Raw genomic sequence first — 16,401 nt, forward strand, 5'->3', positions numbered from 1 at the left:
AAAGGCACCCCTGCCCTGAGCAGCCTCCACCTTCCGAGTGCCCTTCACAGCCGGGGTGGGTCAGCGCTGCCAGCGAGACGCGGGTTCTCCCCGTTCCTCCTTTGTGCAAGCCCCCGCCAGACAACAGGGAAGGGGAAGCCTCCTGCCAGACGCCTCCACCAGCTGCAGACACACATCTGAATGCTCAAATCATGTTTCCCAGGGAAGTTCTGTGTCTCGGGCAGCCTCTGGCCCTGTCGGTCTACCCGCCTGCTTCTGCAGCCGGGCGGGGAGGGGAAGAGCCCCTGCCCGCGTTCCTGGAGGCCACAGGGTGTTCTCTTTCAAAGGCTTTGATGTTTGGTTTCCTCGTCCTTCCCTAGAAGTCTAACCTGTGACTCAGAGCCTTCCTCTCCGACACTTAGACTAGGCGAATCCGGTGACAGTTTAAGCTAACCTCAGCTCTTCAAGAAGGGCTTTGACATACACATAGTGTTCTGCTCTATCTGGCTCAGTTCTGCCATTTTAGACCATGTTGGGTCCTGTCTTCTATGTGGAGAACTAAGGAATTATTCTTCCATTAATGACTGAGAATGGGACAAGAACAAGCAACCGTGCCCCCTGAGCCTGGCTGTTCTAGACAGAGCTGGCAGCAGGAGGGGCAGGGAGGCCTACAGATGAGGGGTCCCGCACCTGGCGAGGGAGTGCCCCTGCCCCTCGCACATGTCACAGGCGGGAACAGTTGTTCAGAGAAGCCAGAAACATGGGCTTTGATGAGGTCATTCTCAGGTGTTAAGTGATTGTAACTGTTTCAAAGCCTTTTTAAACCCTGCTGCAACTCAATAGCGTATATCTTGGGCCAGATTCGGTCCAGAGGCTCAGCCTCAAGACCGCCCCAGACACGAGCCAATACAGTGAGATGACTCTGGGATGGTAAAAAGGTGGAAAGAAGTTATTCTGTAAGAACTCATGTTATCACATTCCTCTTGTTGCCCTCACAAAGCCAAAAGGTTGACTGTCGATTTACTTCATGAGAGCCTGAAAGTCTCTCTTAGTGAGGCTATGAATTTCTCTCTCTCTTTTTTTAAGGTCAAAGCTGAAGATGGAAGACATCAAAGAAGTAAATAAGGCACTGAAGGTACTGGACTATTAATGTCATTAAGAACCACTACTGGTAGCTATCAGCCAGCTCTTGGCATGCTCTGAGGTTTTCTCGCAGCAGTCAGGTGAGAATATGCGGTTGAGTCCTGGCTCCCATCACTTATTCACAGACAAGGAAACGCTGCCCAGAACTGTGTGTCTAGGCTGAGATGGTGGCGCGGACAAGCAGCAGGGCCTGGACGGGTCCTGGAGGAGTCAAGGTCCTCTGGTTCTGGTCTCTCTGCCATCAGCTGCAGTTTGACGTTAGACCTAGATCATAGGTGCCCTAATGAAGGAAATGAAACGTGGTAGAAAGAGATCCAGGTTGTCTTCTTTTTTTTTTTTTTTTTAATGATCAGAGTAAGACCTTTCCCTCCAGGTAAGGTGCTAGAGGCCACACTGTCCCGTTAAAGTGCCCTGGGCCGTTTCCGGGGACCACTTAAGCTCTCAGCTGGGCCACGTTTCTGAACCATTCTGGGGAGGGCAGAACGGCACACGCCACTTAAGAGAGCAGGGACATGTGGGCCAGGTGGCCCAGTGTGGCGCGGAGCTAGCCTGCTGAGGCCGAGAGTGGAGTGGGAGAGGGCAGGAGTTTCTGACCCTCAGCCTGAGCTCTGCTCTGGCAGCAGTGTACAGACAGCCCTCTTCCCAAGGGACCCTGCAGCACACGCTGGGGCAGAGACCCTTCTGTCTCTAGGCACTTGATTACCAGCCCGCCTCAGGTCAGAAGCAGCAAATTGTCATAGCAACTAACAGCAGCCTGGACTTGCAGTTCACATCAGTTTTATTTTAGCCTCCCTTGTAGACTGAAAAGCTCCTTAGATGTCATTGCTGTGAGCTGTTTTTGTCCCCTGCAGATGTAAACAAGTGTTTGCACATAATGTCAGCTGACAGTGCTAGAGGGAGGATAGAAGTCATGAAATGGGACCCTGGGGCTTCCTGGAGCGGTGGAGCCCACGGCTGAAAGCATGGTGGGGCTGTGCTGCGCCTCCTACTCATATCTCTGTGTCATCAAGGAAGCGACAGTCAGCAGAAGCCACGGCGCCATTAAGGTGCCTGGGGCGCTTGACCCTCGAACAGCTCAGTCTCTGAGCCGAGCAAATGTGTATCTCGGTTTTCCCTTAGAAAGACTTCCAGAAAGGCATCTCTCTAAGCCTCAGTTGCCTCCTCTGCTTCCCCAGGAAGCTCTGAGAATCAGGACGTCAGTGTGTGTGGAGAAGCACCTCCTGTCTCCGCAGCACGTTGCCCTCCTTTCTTAGCGGGGACTGCTGTCACAGATTTTCTGGTCTGGCAGCCAGGGTTGGCCCATCTTCCTCCTGCCAGTTTAGGGGCAGTTTGGATAATGTCTCAGCCAGGGATGGAGTTACAAGCACCAGACCCTGATTCTGATCACCTCGGCCTTAGGGAGTGGAGGAGTCTCAGGTTAATGCAAGGCTGGAGAATCTGGCAACCTGCGGAGACAAGGAAGCCCCAGGGCAGGCAGGCTGCAGCACATGAGCCCCAGCTATGGTCAGGGTGGGGGACAATCCTGGGACCACTTCTAGTGGAGAAGAGGCAGTCCCTCAAAGGCAAACCAGGTGCTATTAGGGACAGTGGCTGCTGGGCTGAAGGATGAACACAGCTAAAGTCTCATCAGGAGCCATAAAATAGACTGTGTGTTCTTTCTTCCTCAGGGCCATACTTGGCTGAAAGACGATGAAGCAACACACTGTAAGCAGTGTGAAAAGGAGTTCTCCATTTCCCGGAGAAAGGTATGTGGGGTAGCCCTCCACTTGCTCGCCCAGGGACTAAGTTGGTACCTTGCCTGGGCCCTGGTTCTGGAGAAGGCCCGTAGCACTAGGCCCGCTGCATTGGGTTCATGCTGACTGGTCTGCTGGCAGATGGCTTCCCAGCCTGCCCCCTTCAGGGACCTCAGCCCACTAGCACAGGAGGCCTTGTCGCCACCACAGTCCTGTCTGTAATTTGGGAGTTGGGGCTGCTTGTTTGCAGAAGTGGTCTAGGTGTGTGTGTGTATAAGCTGAAAATTCTTTGAGAGCAATAGGACCAAAATCTGGCCTAGTTAGGCAAAACCAGAATCTATAGGGAACCTCTGGGCAGTTAGTCTTAAGACAGGCATCCCGGTGGCAATCTGGGCAGGGCACTTGCGTCCAGTGAATCTGCCTCCGCCTGGGTAGCCCGCCTTCAGGTTCCAGGAACACATGATCTTGGGCCTAGCTTTCAGTCCAAGGTTGACCAGGCCTTGATTGACCAGCTGGGCAGGGCAAGATACAGATGCCACACAAAATAGAGAGCCTTTATTAAAGGACTTCTCATGAGTGACTTGGAGAAGGCAGTGGCACCCCACTGCAGTTCTCTTGCCTGGAAAATCCCATGGACAGAGGAGCCTGGTAGGCTGCAATCCACGGGGTCGCTGAGAGTCAGACACGACTGAGCAATTTCACTTTCACTTTTCATTTTCATGCATTGGAGACGGAAATGGCAACCCACTCCAGTGTTCCTGCCTGGAGAATCCCAGGGATGGGGGAGCCTGGTGGGCTGCCCTCTATGGGGTCGCACAGTCGGACACGCCTGAAGCGACTTAGCAGCAGCAGCATGAGTGGCTGGCTAAAGAAACCTTGGGTCACCACTGTGGAATGCAGCAATTACAGGGAACATACCCAGGCACTTGAAGGATCACTGACTACCAACTCACTGAGAGTTGTCAAGTCCAATAAACACAAAGAAAAAGAACCTTACTCATGCCATTGGACACCCCCTCCAACACTCCAGATTTTACAGGAACAGAAATGTGGAAACATGAGGTCTTGAAGAACCCCTTTCAAAATGATACAAGCCTCTGGAGGAGGGATTGTAGCGTATTAAGCTTTAAAGGTTGGTCAGCTAGAGTGGGTGTGCAGGCCCAGGCAGCACAGCAGTCGGTAACTGCCGCTTTTCACCCTCCAGCACCACTGCCGGAACTGCGGCCACATCTTCTGCAACGCGTGCTCCAGCAATGAGCTGGCCCTGCCCTCCTACCCCAGACCAGTCCGCGTGTGCGACAGCTGCCACACCCTGCTCCTTCAGCGGTGCTCCTCCTCCACCAGCTCCTAAGGCAGGGGCCTCCGCAGGGCCTGCCTGCTAGACCAGCTGCCAGCCTACCTTCGTGTCTGGGGGCAGCCTCAGAACAGTGCCAAACTCTCTGGGTCTTGAGTTGGTCCGGGACTTGGAAGGTTGATTCCCAGGCTGAGCTGCTGGCCCTCTGGAACGCAGCACGCAGGACTGGAAGCTACACAGGCCTCTCCTTTCCAAGCTGTACGGAATCAACTCCTCTGGACTGAAATTCTCACTTGACAGCACCGGCTTTGGTTCAGATATAACTTCATGATTTTGCTATTATCGGTTTTCAATTTCCAAAGAATTAACCTCTTTTACAACAGCCCAACTAGTTGTAGTAATCAGGTCCTTTTCCTCCCTCCTACTCCAGCATGCTTTCCCCTGCTTCAGAGTCAAGAATTCACACCCTTGTGACTATCCATCATTAGCCCTGCAATAAAACTGTTTATTTTTCATTCTGGTATAAATAAGGAAGCTTAGGTCAGCTTCACAGGATGCCCAGAGCAAGCCCCGTTTCAGGACTAGAGGCCCTCAGTGAGGGTGGCCGCATCTGAGGTAGAGGCCTGAGCTTGCTGGGTTCTGCTGCCCAGATGAATAAAGGACAAGCTGAGCTGTTGAAGTTCATCAACAGGCCTAGAGGAAGTATCTCACCAAAGCTCAGAATGTCTTCCCTTCTCTAACAGGGAGTTAGTGTAGTTAATTACAGATGGAAGCACCCATAGAAAAACACCTGCCAGGCAGTCATTTTGGATTTCAGGGTACACACACACACACACACACCCCTAACTTCCCTCCACCAGTTAATGGCCTTGAGTATTCAGATTACAGTTTAACAAGCACTGTACCACAATCAGGTCAGCCCATCTGTATGCAAGGCCTCTTTTCAGTGCCTGAGTCCATCTCCCACCAGTGTTCTGACCTTGGCTGTCCAGCCTCTGCTTGAGAGCCTGGCTCTCTTCCTTCTGTACTCTGTCCTAGCACAAGGCACGCCCACAGCCTAGCAGTTTCCACATCTGCTCACCTAAATACACCGTTATGGATGGGAAACATGGAAGATTCGGTGACGTTAGGTCCCAGATCTGTGTGACCAGCCGCCAAAACCGTGTGCCCTGCTTCAAAGCTACATTCATTCCAAAGTGCAGACTTTTTTAGTCCTATTTAAGGAAGCACATGGCAGCAAAAAGGGACTTTCTCCTCTTCCCTAACCTAATCTGAGCAGCTTTCTTAACCTCATTCAGGGCCCAACTTTCCCAAAGTTTACATACCACACGTCCGCCAGCTGGTCTAGCATTAGGTCTGTACCTTGTTTGCAGTGTGCCCAATTTTTACTCCAACTTGCTGAGGAGCCTTAGGTTAAGTCACTTCTCAGCCTGTCTCATCTGCACACAGAAGGGGAACAGGATACCTTCCTGCTTCAAGACAGTTCTGACAGTTCCCACCACTACCTCACTTTATCATCCTGATTTCTTCTAAAACCTGACCCTGCCCCCATGCCCCAAGCACCATTCACAGAGTGCTTGTGCCGGACACTAAATATCTAGCTGCATGGAGAAAAATTTAAGATGTCCATTATGTAACTGAACTTTGGAACCCTGAGTTTCTGGTTTGGAAAACTTTCCCTTACTTGGGCAAACAAGGGACAGATAAAAGGCAGTGTTTCTCCAGCTTAAATAGATTGTGGAGGGGTAAGGGTCATGATAAATGACACCAAGTTTGGAGACTGACCATTCCTAACAAACTCCCAGGTGAAGATGCTGGTCCATGGAGTCCAGTGTTCCAAACAAACACAATGTTTCTAAGCATTTTTTCAAGTTTCAACAAAGATGTTCCTTGTTAAAAAAACAAAAACTAAAGGACTAGGGAAGATGAAGGAACACTCTCCTTGTGCCTGATTTCCCCGGACACAGACCAAGTAAAGATCTCAAGGGCATTACTAGGTTTAGAACAGTGCACCCCCAGAAAATTCTCTCCAAGCCTGCAGAAGACAATTTATAAAACATTAGAATACTTCTGTATCCCCAACCCAGCTGAAGGTATGCACCCAGTTTTCAGAGCACGCGGAAGGGCAAGAGGATACGCAGAGTACCTCAGTGTATCTGTGCAGCGCTCCCAACTGCAATCGTCAAGAAATGCTATCATTCTAAGCAGTTTTTCTACATTCACCATACTAACCACCCCCCCCTTCAGCACTGTCAGCAAATAAAAATGGCTTTGAACAGCACAAGCCTTTGTTCACAGCTCCAATTCTGAATTCTCACCTCCATGCAGCAAACAGTTTACATTAGGGGGATGTCGAATGAGTGGCAATTCCCACATTCCCAGTGTTAAGTGTCTGAAGGTAATTCTAGAACTATATCTGTATTGCTTGCTACCTTCCTAGCAAATGACACTTGAGTTTTACCTATGGATAAAGATTTCAATTAGAGTTAAAACTAATCATTTGTTCTCACTACTTGATAGCTTTATACTTAATAAAGTAATTTTGCTTGAGTTTTACCTATGGATAAAGATTTCAGTTAGAGTTAAAACTAATCATTTGTTCTCACTACTTGATAGCTTTATACTTTATAAAGTAATTTTGCTCCTAAGCAGACTTGATCTTGAGGAGCGAAGCAAAAACAAAAGACTGAATCTCATTTCAAAGTCCTCTATGAGCTAGCTCCTTCTAGAAGGAGCAAAATTCAAAAGACGCCTCAAGATTGCCTCTGGCACTTACTCAGCCATGCTAAGGCTTCCACAGACATGCAGAGCATAACAGAAGACACTTCTGCCTCCCCCTTGGCCTTGTGCAAGTGCTTAGCAAGTCAAAGGCAATTCAGATCACATCCTGTGCAGCCAGGCCAAACATACCGACCTTCCACAGGACCCCAAAGCTTAATTTACCTTCAGTTGTACTGGAAGGAAAAGTCTGAAGACATCTCCACAACAGCCACAACTGCCAAGCCTGTCTGCCACAGCCAGAGATGCAGGCCACTGTCCACCTACGCCCCAGGCAGCAAGAAAGCACCAAGAAACAGTCCACATGACACTGAAGCACAGACCAGACAAAGTGCAGTTTCTAAAAGGAAGATTTATTCGACAAGTTTCACTTAGCGCAATACACCTAAAAGGAAAATCACAATACAATGAAAAATTTAAATCAAGGCCTCAGAATTTCATACAAACACCAAGACCAAAATCCTAAAGTATTGGTATTGCGTGTCAAATTTCCCCCATTAACTTAAAAAAAAAAGCTTAAACTTACGTGCCATAGAGGTTATTAAATGAAACTAGAATTAACAAACATGCCAAATGTTTCACTTTTAATTGTAGACACAGCTCCTATATTGAGTTTTACAAAAAAAAAGCATGTCTTTCAACATGCATCCAGACAGTGTTCAATGTAATGTGATGTAAGAGCAACATTTAACATAATTCAACTGCTTTAACCTAAATACACTTACTGCTTAAGTACATCCTACAATAGAACTAACTTGAGAAAAGCTGAAAATTATTTAACAGTAATAGTTTACTCAACCTAGTTGTTACATCCTAGATGAATGTGTGTTCAAAAATACTGAACCTTAAGTCTTTAAAACAATCCTGATTTCCACTTAGAGTAAGCATAAATCACAAGCTTGTATTGCAAAACTGTTAAAACTTAAGTTTTTCTTTTAAAAAATGTTGACCAAGAGTCAGTGACCAGGGCCAGTTACACTCCCCATCCACCACTCATACTGGACATGCTAGACATCCCTCCCATTCCGTTCACTCCCACAGATGCTCGGCTTCCACTACTGTAGTAGCTGCTGCTCACTGCTCCTTGGCTGCCTGCAAAGAGAGCAAGTTGACAAGTCAGGATAAGCATCAGATCAGCAGTCAACTAAAATATAGCATTCCAAAAAAAGTTTAAAAAGTATACGAGTACAAATGGCTGCTGTCCAAGTGGCGAGAAGCATGTTTGGGAAAAGGGACTCCCGACTCCAAACAAGTCTCAATAAACCCCTTTTCTCTGCAGTACCAACTTGCCAGACTCTTGTGCTACCATTTATTTGGATGCTTCAGGATCAACGTTGAAAAAAGTTTAAAGGAAAACTAGTGTTTTTCAAAAATTGCAAAATTACTTCATGTCGTTTTTAAAGCTAAACAAAGCATTTTAAAAAAAATTTACCGTAAACATTCACAATGTGTCCATCGAATGGCATGTATGAATAGGGAGCACAGGGGCAATCTCTTGCTTTTCCTATTCATGGTGGGCAGGAAGTGAGACAACAAGGTTGGACTAAAGGCAACTCACTGTGCCCAAGATGGCAGCCTCCATGGAGTTAAATAAGAGCCATTGACTGCTATAGAAAGTGTTATTACAACATATCAATATTTGCTATTGGGAATTTAAATTATATTTTTTGAGAAAATATTTACCTATGCAATGTTTGATTGAAAATCACTGGAGTTTTCCTGTAAAACTTGGTCTGCAAAAGGATTTTGTAGGGTAAGACTATAATACCAAAATCACCATTCTTTAGACCAACTGAAAAAATTAATTAATAAAACCAATCCTAGGTTAACTGACTAGTAAATACGGTCTTGAACCCAACCACCATTCTAACTTTTCCCTCCATCTAACATGGATTCACTGCTAACAAAAAGACAGGAAAAGAGAGCAACTTTAATGTTCTAACAAGCGGAGGCAGATGTTTTCTGGCCCAACATTATTCAAAGTTGCACTATTGACTATTTTGAATTCACAGAATACTTCCCCCTCCCAATGATTGATTCTGAAAATTAAACTATTTGAATATTTATATTAGGATCAAGAACATACATTTAATAACCCAATTTTACCAAACAAGGAGCCTGAACATTCCCAACTAAGGAAACCTGCCTGAAACTGATTCTAAGTATATTAAAAAAAGAACACTTACCGTATCCACTCATGCTGCTCTGGCCACCATAGCCGCCTCCATAACCACCACTCAGCTGCTGGCTAGCCGGGCCACCGTAACTGGACTGGTTTGCTGTTAAGTTAAGACAACATTAGAACCCTGTTTCTTATGTAATGTGGTACCTGGTGGTACCCGGCTTGTAATTCTAAATCTATTTTCTTCCAGTCTTGATCTTAGTATCACTAGAGCCTGCTGTACCACCTTCTGCCTATTGCCTATGACCAGACTACCTTTCTATCCATCGTATGAGCTAGTCAAACACTTAAAAACCACAAGGCCAAAAGTATACATAGCAGGACTGAATCCACATTTCCTTAAGTAGAGGCATTTTGACAACACCTTATGAAACTGCTTAATTAGATTTAACGGGATTTCCCCCCATGATTCCATATAATAAGGGTGTTTCAATACACAGGTATCACTGAACACTTAATTAAGCCCAACCATTTAGTTTGATCCTGTGCTTTTTTGCTAAATATTTTAGGCTTATACTTCATACTTACAACTAATTTCTTTCTACAGGCCCCTCCCCCAAAAGTACTTCAAACCAACTTATCTATTCTAAGCATTTTATGTAACTCACAGACATTTAAAGCATACTATTCAAATAAAAACTTTTCTTTGCCTAAATTTTGCTAAACCCCTTATAAATAACTTAACTTATATAAATTCACTTATATAGATATAAATGTTTTGGTTTTTAAAAAAACTAACGATATTTACACAAGCCCATGCCTCCCATCATTTGGCTACCATAAGCACCACCGCTTGCTCCTGCTGTAGAATTCAAGAAGAGTTCTACATATCTGTGTTCTGAAATGAGAGAAAAGGCATACAAGGTTAGCTTAAAAAAAAGACACTAAAGTGATATTTACACAAACCCATGCCTCCTAGCATTTGGCTACCGTAAGCACCACCGCTTGCTCCTGCTGTAGAATTCAAGAAGAGTTCTACATATCTGTGTTCTGAAATGAGAAAAAAAAAAGTTTGAAAACATTTGTTGGTTAAAGAAAAATAAGCTCTTTTTAAGTTCTTTTAAGTAGATCTGTGAACTTATTACTATTAGTATAAAAATCCTAGCTGCTTGTTCTCAGGTGATTTAATTCATGCAGGTTTTAAAAAGCAGTCAAGCATTCATCTAAATAGCTTAAGTCTGTCAATCAAGCATATACCTTAAGTCAGTGTTCTTATCAAATTAACTTATCAAATTCGTTTTAGTCACAGCAACCCAAGAACTTTTTAAAGATCCACGGACCCCTATCACTGGATTAAAAAATTTACACATCCTCAGTATTCCTCTATTATAATCATTAGTCACACTACCTGTAAAGAGACCCCAAAATCCTTAAATCACACTTACGCATATTTGCTTTGTCTTTCGACATAGCTGCCACAGCATCTTCGTGAGTTGCAAACTCGACATCTGCTTCACCAGTTACTCTGCCATCAGGACCAATTTCAATATGTACTCTCACAGGGTTGAGTGGTGAAAAAAACTAAATACAAGGTATTTCAAAGAATCAAAATCAAACCTTGTTACAAGAAACAAAATTCTAACATGCTGCTTCACTTAAGTAGAATCACCACGTTTTTACTGCTATACTGAAATAGACAATGCACCAACCCATCCTCCACTTACATTATAAATGTCATTCTCAGTGGCTCTGTAAGGCAATCCCCGCATGTGTACACAGTGTCCTGTTGTGCTCTGGAAAGTAGAGCCACCATCCCCGTATCTGTGATCAGACATTCCTGAAAAACAGTAATTGAGGTCTAGATGAACAAGAGTGTAAGTATCCCTCAGAAGAGAAATTCAATTCTTACCTTACCTCTTCCGAATCTATCTGACCCAAATCCATAGCCATCATTATAGCCATTATAATCATCATAGCCTCCATAACCTGAAAAGACAAAAAGTACTATCACCACATGAAAACACTCACAAAGAACAGACCTCACGACACGTGCAGTCTACCTACCTCCACCATAAGCACCACGCCTCATCCTTTCAAAGCCCGCTCCTCGTCCAATGCTGTTATACCCTCTGCCAGCCCCAGGTCTGTCATAGGGACCTGGTCGCTGCATGGCCATAAGTTTTCGTGGTGGATCATAGTGAGTTCTAACTTCAGCTCGACTGCTCTTAAAGATTTCGATATACCTAAAGCATTGTTCGTGAGGAAGGGAGGTGGGGAAGGGAGAGAAAACATTAGTTCATTTCATACAGGTATTTAGTTACACAAGAAAACAATGAAGTCATAGCCATGAAACTGACTAATATTTAAAGCCAGATTTCTTATATTTGCATAGGCAATGACCAGAAATTCACTCAATTTTAAGATTTAATGTAAACTTTATAGGAGAAAAACATCCTCCTCTGAGGCAGAGCGCCCAACCTTAGGGGTAGAGAGGAGTACTGTAAATGTGTCAGGAGGGAAAGAATTCCACTCAACTTTCAACATTTCATGTCTTAAATCCATTGGCATCATGTATAGCAAGTGGGCTAAAAAGCCAGCCTCCACCAACAGTCTAGCCCACACTACACATATCCTTCCGCCAATAAATTCCCCAGCCTATGCTTTTAGTAGGAATCAGCATAGGTAAGCGCATGCTTCAATGAAAAATAGTCACAAGCAAAGAGAATATAAAACCTTTTGTGACAATTTCTTGAAAGCTATGCTTATTAATACATATGCAGAATATTTATACAGCAAGAAAAAGTTTGTTGCATTTCAACTTTAAAAACAAGATCAGAAAGTATCACATTTTCTTATGGTAATATTAATTTACTAGGTGGGTGTTATTACAGCTAAAGCCAGGTTTGCATTAACATTTTTAAAACCATAGTCTCTCAACTCCACTGACTGGGGTTACTTAGGAATCTTACAAAATTGTGAAGTAGATCAAATTAACTGGGGACAATTTCAAAATCTAAAATTTAATCTGAAAGTACTATCAGACTTTTGACACTGGAAAAGTTTGAAAATTGTGGCAAAATATCAAATAGACTCTGAAATCAGATTTTTTTCCCTTGACTCTAAGCAGAGAGAATATGGATTTAATTGTTTACCATAAGAAAAGTGACAAATCCAACCAACCATCCATCCCCACCTGTGCCCTATTCTTTCCTTGTGTTTCTTTAGAGCCTTTTCAGCTATTTCCTGTGAAGCAAACTGCACGAAGGCCTCCCCCGTACTCCTCCCCTGGAAGTCCACCGGCAATGTTATCCCATTTGGCACGATTTCCAACCCTTCAACCCAAGGACAAATAACCCCAGTAGGGGGGCAATATTAACATCACAAGCCCAGAAATGATTCTTCTTATAGCTTTAAATAAACCAGAATTTTAACTTTAGGTGAATGGTATGCTTTCAACAAGTACTCTTTAAAAAAGCATTGCAGTAATATGAAGTTCCATTATTACAAACTATAACTCAATTCTTAACACATCCCATGACATGGTATACAAGAAAACACTTTGAACACAGGATGCATTAAGAATTCAACAATTAAGAACACTTATTTATCTATGCAACTTAATGTTGAATTATACAAGAATTATACACATTTTCAAGCATTAAATACAATAGTTTTGCTAAATTCAAAGATACACCTTTTACCTCATTTCATATTTTTCAATGTTTTAAAGTTAGTGGAACTTCAGTTTTAAAAAATTACATATTTAAACATTTTATATACAAATTGAAACATTGCTTAGTCATACAATTGACAAACATACAATCTAAGCTTTCAACAAACAACTGATCTAACACAGCACAATCATGCACTCTTATTCTCTAATAGTAGTATGATTCACTTCTGGAAATTCCGTCTATGAAAAATCCTTTCCGTGGATACATTCCCAAGCTTACAAAAAGGACTTAAAGCACTTTCCTAGAAGATATGAAATTATGTTCATATTTAACGATGTTGACAGATAGCATTCAATTCTCACCAATTTAGACAAAAACAGTAAAAATAGACTTGATTTCAAAAATTCTGGCAAAACATTAGGACTTGATACATATCTAATAGTCAAAATTTTAATACATACTACACTAAACCATGAAAGGATTTAATTCCAATTTATAACATCAAGAATATTAAGCAACAATACTTAAAATATATGCTCTAACATTCTGCTAAACATTCAAATACTTTAGGCCCAAAACAATTTCAAAACAGTTTCTGTACTTCAGATACTAAGACTACATTCAACCTACACTTCCTTTCAGTAAGTTTAATTCCCTGGCTAAAGCTAATTGTTTCCCTATTTTTTCTTGCATAAACAGAATGAGATTATTAGAGACATTTCTGGCCCCAGTACCTACTGTGTCTTACAATACAGACTCCTGCCATAAATTACAGCAGCCTAACACACTAATCTAATGTTAAGGGATCTTACCTTTAACGTGAAGCATTTTGCTGAACAGCAATGTGAGGAAAGTAGTTAAGTTGTTGAGGACAATCCTCAAAGATCTACTCTGAACTACAATACTAAATATAAGCAAAGTTAGCATTTTGGAAATAATTAATCCACCTTTAAGATGGGCTTAAACCCACCTTTAAGATGGGCTTAAATTATTTGACGGTCTCCAGGAAGAAAACATCTGCATATACTCACAACCTATTTAAATACCTAAGCTTCTCAACTTTTAAGTCTATTCAATCACATGTTGCCAGCTGCTAGCCAGAACTCACTGCTCAACAACAAACACGACTACATACCTGAGAAGAACTGAACAATTTCTTCCTTGCTACATCCAAAGGGGAGTCCTCTAAGCCGTACAAAGCCATCATTGGCCGTGTCAGGACTATTTGGACCAGTATGCTTCAACACCCAATCCATTTCAACGTTGTTTGACTTGAATACTGAAAGAGGTGCTTAGAATTAGTCAACTTCGGAAAGTTATAGAACAATGTTCAGACTTCCTGGGTCTTTAGATAATCTAGGAAGAGCTGCCATAAACTCTTAGATGACCATTTCCATGCGGTCAAATACCTAAAATTCAGAAGGGGTAAGATAGATTTCTATTTTGTTTAATGTTTCATTTACTGTTACTAGGGCAACGTAAATCAAACCTTCAACATATCTGTGTCCCATAGTTTCTCTGTCTTTTTTCAGGGCCAATTTGACTTCATCTTCTGATTCAAGTTCAACAAAAGCCTCTCCACTCGGTCTGCCTTCTCTGGTGTAGATGAAACGAATACCTTGAGCCCCATTTTGAATTTTGCAGTCTGGAAAGAAAACAACCGTTAATACAGAATTTAAAACGAAAAACCACCTCTGGGTGATACAGATAAAATGCCTATACATACCCCCACTACAAAGGAAATCATTTGCAAAATCTAGAATGAGCAACATTGTTACTAACTCCTAAGGTGTCTTAGTAATTAAGCAGTTTTCCTCTCACAACCAAACTTTATTCCCCTAAACACATTCCCAATCCATCAAGAAAATCCAATATTCAAAGCAGTTTCTTACCGAACTTATCTCCAACTCATTACTCCTGTGTGTCCACTGAACATACTTTTAATAACTCCTCAGCACATTTTTCAATCTGGACTTTGTGATTTTATGGTCTTTTCTGAATACACTTGGTTTAGACTTTTTGATTCGGGGTATTTGACAGTTTTACCTTACTAGAAGCAACATCAGTTTCTTGCTCAAATCCGAACTGCAGGGCCAATACTCACCTGAAAGGGGATCAATGTTACCAAGCTAAAATGCTCCAAACGCACAGCTGAAGCCAAACCCAGTCTTGCTCACTGCAAGGTGGCTTCCAATGTACTTGCTTCTTGTTTTACAGGTCGTTTTCCGTTACATACACTGAATTCAGATAGTAAGTCAATACTACAAATATCCTTCCAACCTGTAAATTTCTTCCAAATATTATCTTTCAGTCTAATCTTACACTGAGAACACGGGCATTTGGCAGACATTCAAGGAAACCTACATACTGGAAAAAAGCTACATAGGCAAGAAAACTTTCCCGAGGTTCAGTGCCCTCGACTGTAAAGCGAGCCGGACCACGAACTCTTCAATTACCAAATCCCGATTAGGAAAACTGTCTTAAACTAAGAATTGATATTTTCTTTTTCCGAAACAGAATGCCCCTTTTCAAATCAATACCCAAATTTGAAAAGTGTTAGCAGTTTAAATTTGTAAGGTATTTGCTGAGCTACTCGGCAAGTTTTTTCAAGATTGCGGGGAAAATCCGGTCTGTTCCCATTTATCCTTTGTAAGAAAAGACATCCACAGAAAAATACTTAAAAAGATAAACAAAAATTCCACCAGAGGCCGCATTCCCCCCCAAGAGCGCCGGGCGGGTGGGGCTTTCGCAATTTCCATTGCGTAACCGCAGCCGGCTGGGCGCGCTCGACAGCGGGAACAGCTGCCACCCGCGCCCCACTAGGGGGCGCCACGGGCTCGGCCCCGCCGTTGCAGTCGCCTCCTCGCTCGCCCGCCCTGCGGCCCCAGGTGCTTAACTCCAGCCTCCGTTTCAGACTCACCAGAAAAAAACCGCTGCACTTCGTCTGCAGAGCAAGACCAAGGCAAGCCCCGGACCTTCACCACGAACCCCTCACCGCCTTCGGTGCCCAACATCATGGTCTCCTAGTGGGTGCTGGCGTCGAATCAGACTGCAAGACGGGGGACCGCAGTCAGACCTGGAAAAACGTTAAAATGAAACAGCCCTCGGCTCTCGAGACGGCCCGCCTGCCCGCGGAGCCTCAGGATGGGTCGAGCCCGTGAGGACGTTCCGACCCCAGCGAATGTAGCAACGAGTGTCCCACTTGCCAGCAGCCGGACGCCCGAAGCCGCTCTGCGCACCAGGTATCGTGGCCTCCAGCCGCGGGGGAACCCGGCCTAGCGCCAGCGTGGAGGCTAGGAAATGGCGGCGGTCGCTTCCGCTCCGCCTCCTCCGACATCTCACACAATAGAGTCGGCGCGGCCTGCAGGCCTCAGCGGCCCTGCCGCAACTCGGCGAACCATTCCTGGCTCCTAACGGCAGCCCTCACCCTGCCAAAGACCCTCACGCTCTACACAGACCTAGGGGCAAGCAATCCTCGCAAAACTGACAGCCTCGGGGGGCGCTGGGTGGGAAACGCCGAACAACAAACACTCACCTGCAAACACAACTTCGGCGCGGCTGAGACGAAATGGCTAGTGGGCGCCTGCGCAACCTAAATAAGGCCCATTGAACAAGCTCTGCGCACGCGCAGCCAGGTGCCCGCACCGCCCTCTTGCGTCACACAGAGCTCGGACGCAT

General features: G+C 44.2%; 2 protein-coding genes across 5 annotated transcripts in view; one reads left to right on the forward strand and one right to left on the reverse strand.

Annotated features, from left to right (window-relative positions):
• The window catches only part of RUFY1 (RUN and FYVE domain containing 1), a 66,069-nt gene extending 61,405 nt beyond the window's left edge, over positions 1–4,664 (forward strand). The window contains exons 16-18 of one of the 2 annotated variants that reach the window (XM_018051597.1): positions 1,066–1,114; positions 2,790–2,867; positions 4,060–4,664. In XM_018051597.1, coding sequence (XP_017907086.1) covers positions 1,066–1,114; positions 2,790–2,867; positions 4,060–4,206 — 274 coding nt within the window. In that variant the 3' untranslated portion in view covers positions 4,207–4,664. The remainder of the gene's footprint in view (positions 1–1,065; positions 1,115–2,789; positions 2,868–4,059) is intronic. The other variant, XM_005682046.3, reaches the window with a different exon arrangement.
• On the reverse strand, positions 7,262–16,359 carry HNRNPH1 (heterogeneous nuclear ribonucleoprotein H1 (H)). Of its 3 annotated transcripts, XM_018051600.1 has the most exons (14): positions 16,259–16,295; positions 15,644–15,772; positions 14,213–14,368; positions 13,859–14,002; positions 12,243–12,381; positions 11,114–11,292; positions 10,964–11,035; positions 10,774–10,907; positions 10,495–10,630; positions 10,040–10,099; positions 9,858–9,947; positions 9,114–9,206; positions 8,611–8,660; positions 7,485–8,019 (listed from the first exon to the last, which is right to left on the reverse strand). In XM_018051600.1, exons 2-13 carry the CDS (start codon positions 15,738–15,740, stop codon positions 8,611–8,613), a joined length of 1,350 nt encoding a protein of 449 aa, XP_017907089.1. In that variant the 5' UTR covers positions 15,741–15,772; positions 16,259–16,295; the 3' UTR covers positions 7,485–8,019. The 3 variants fall into 3 exon arrangements, with proteins under 3 accessions (XP_017907087.1, XP_017907088.1, XP_017907089.1); XM_018051598.1 differs by lacking the exon at positions 8,611–8,660 and having other exon boundaries at positions 7,262–8,019; positions 15,644–15,799; positions 16,259–16,359; XM_018051599.1 differs by lacking the exon at positions 8,611–8,660 and having other exon boundaries at positions 7,262–8,019; positions 16,259–16,339.

This window comes from Capra hircus, chromosome 7 (genome assembly GCF_001704415.2).
Source record: "Capra hircus breed San Clemente chromosome 7, ASM170441v1, whole genome shotgun sequence".
Classification (NCBI taxonomy): domain Eukaryota; kingdom Metazoa; phylum Chordata; class Mammalia; order Artiodactyla; family Bovidae; genus Capra; species Capra hircus.

Excerpts from the sequence above, each read along its gene's own strand:
- HNRNPH1 (XM_018051598.1), bottom strand. The coding sequence starts at position 15,740 with ATGATGTTGGGCACCGAAGGCGGTGAGGGGTTCGTGGTGAAGGTCCGG. Across the intron at positions 11,036-11,113 it reads GCGTGGTGCTTATGGTGGAG|GTTATGGAGGCTATGATGAT; the intron begins GTAGGTAGACTG and ends TTGTCTTTTCAG. Across the intron at positions 10,631-10,773 it reads CTGAGAATGACATTTATAAT|TTTTTTTCACCACTCAACCC; the intron begins GTAAGTGGAGGA and ends CCTTGTATTTAG.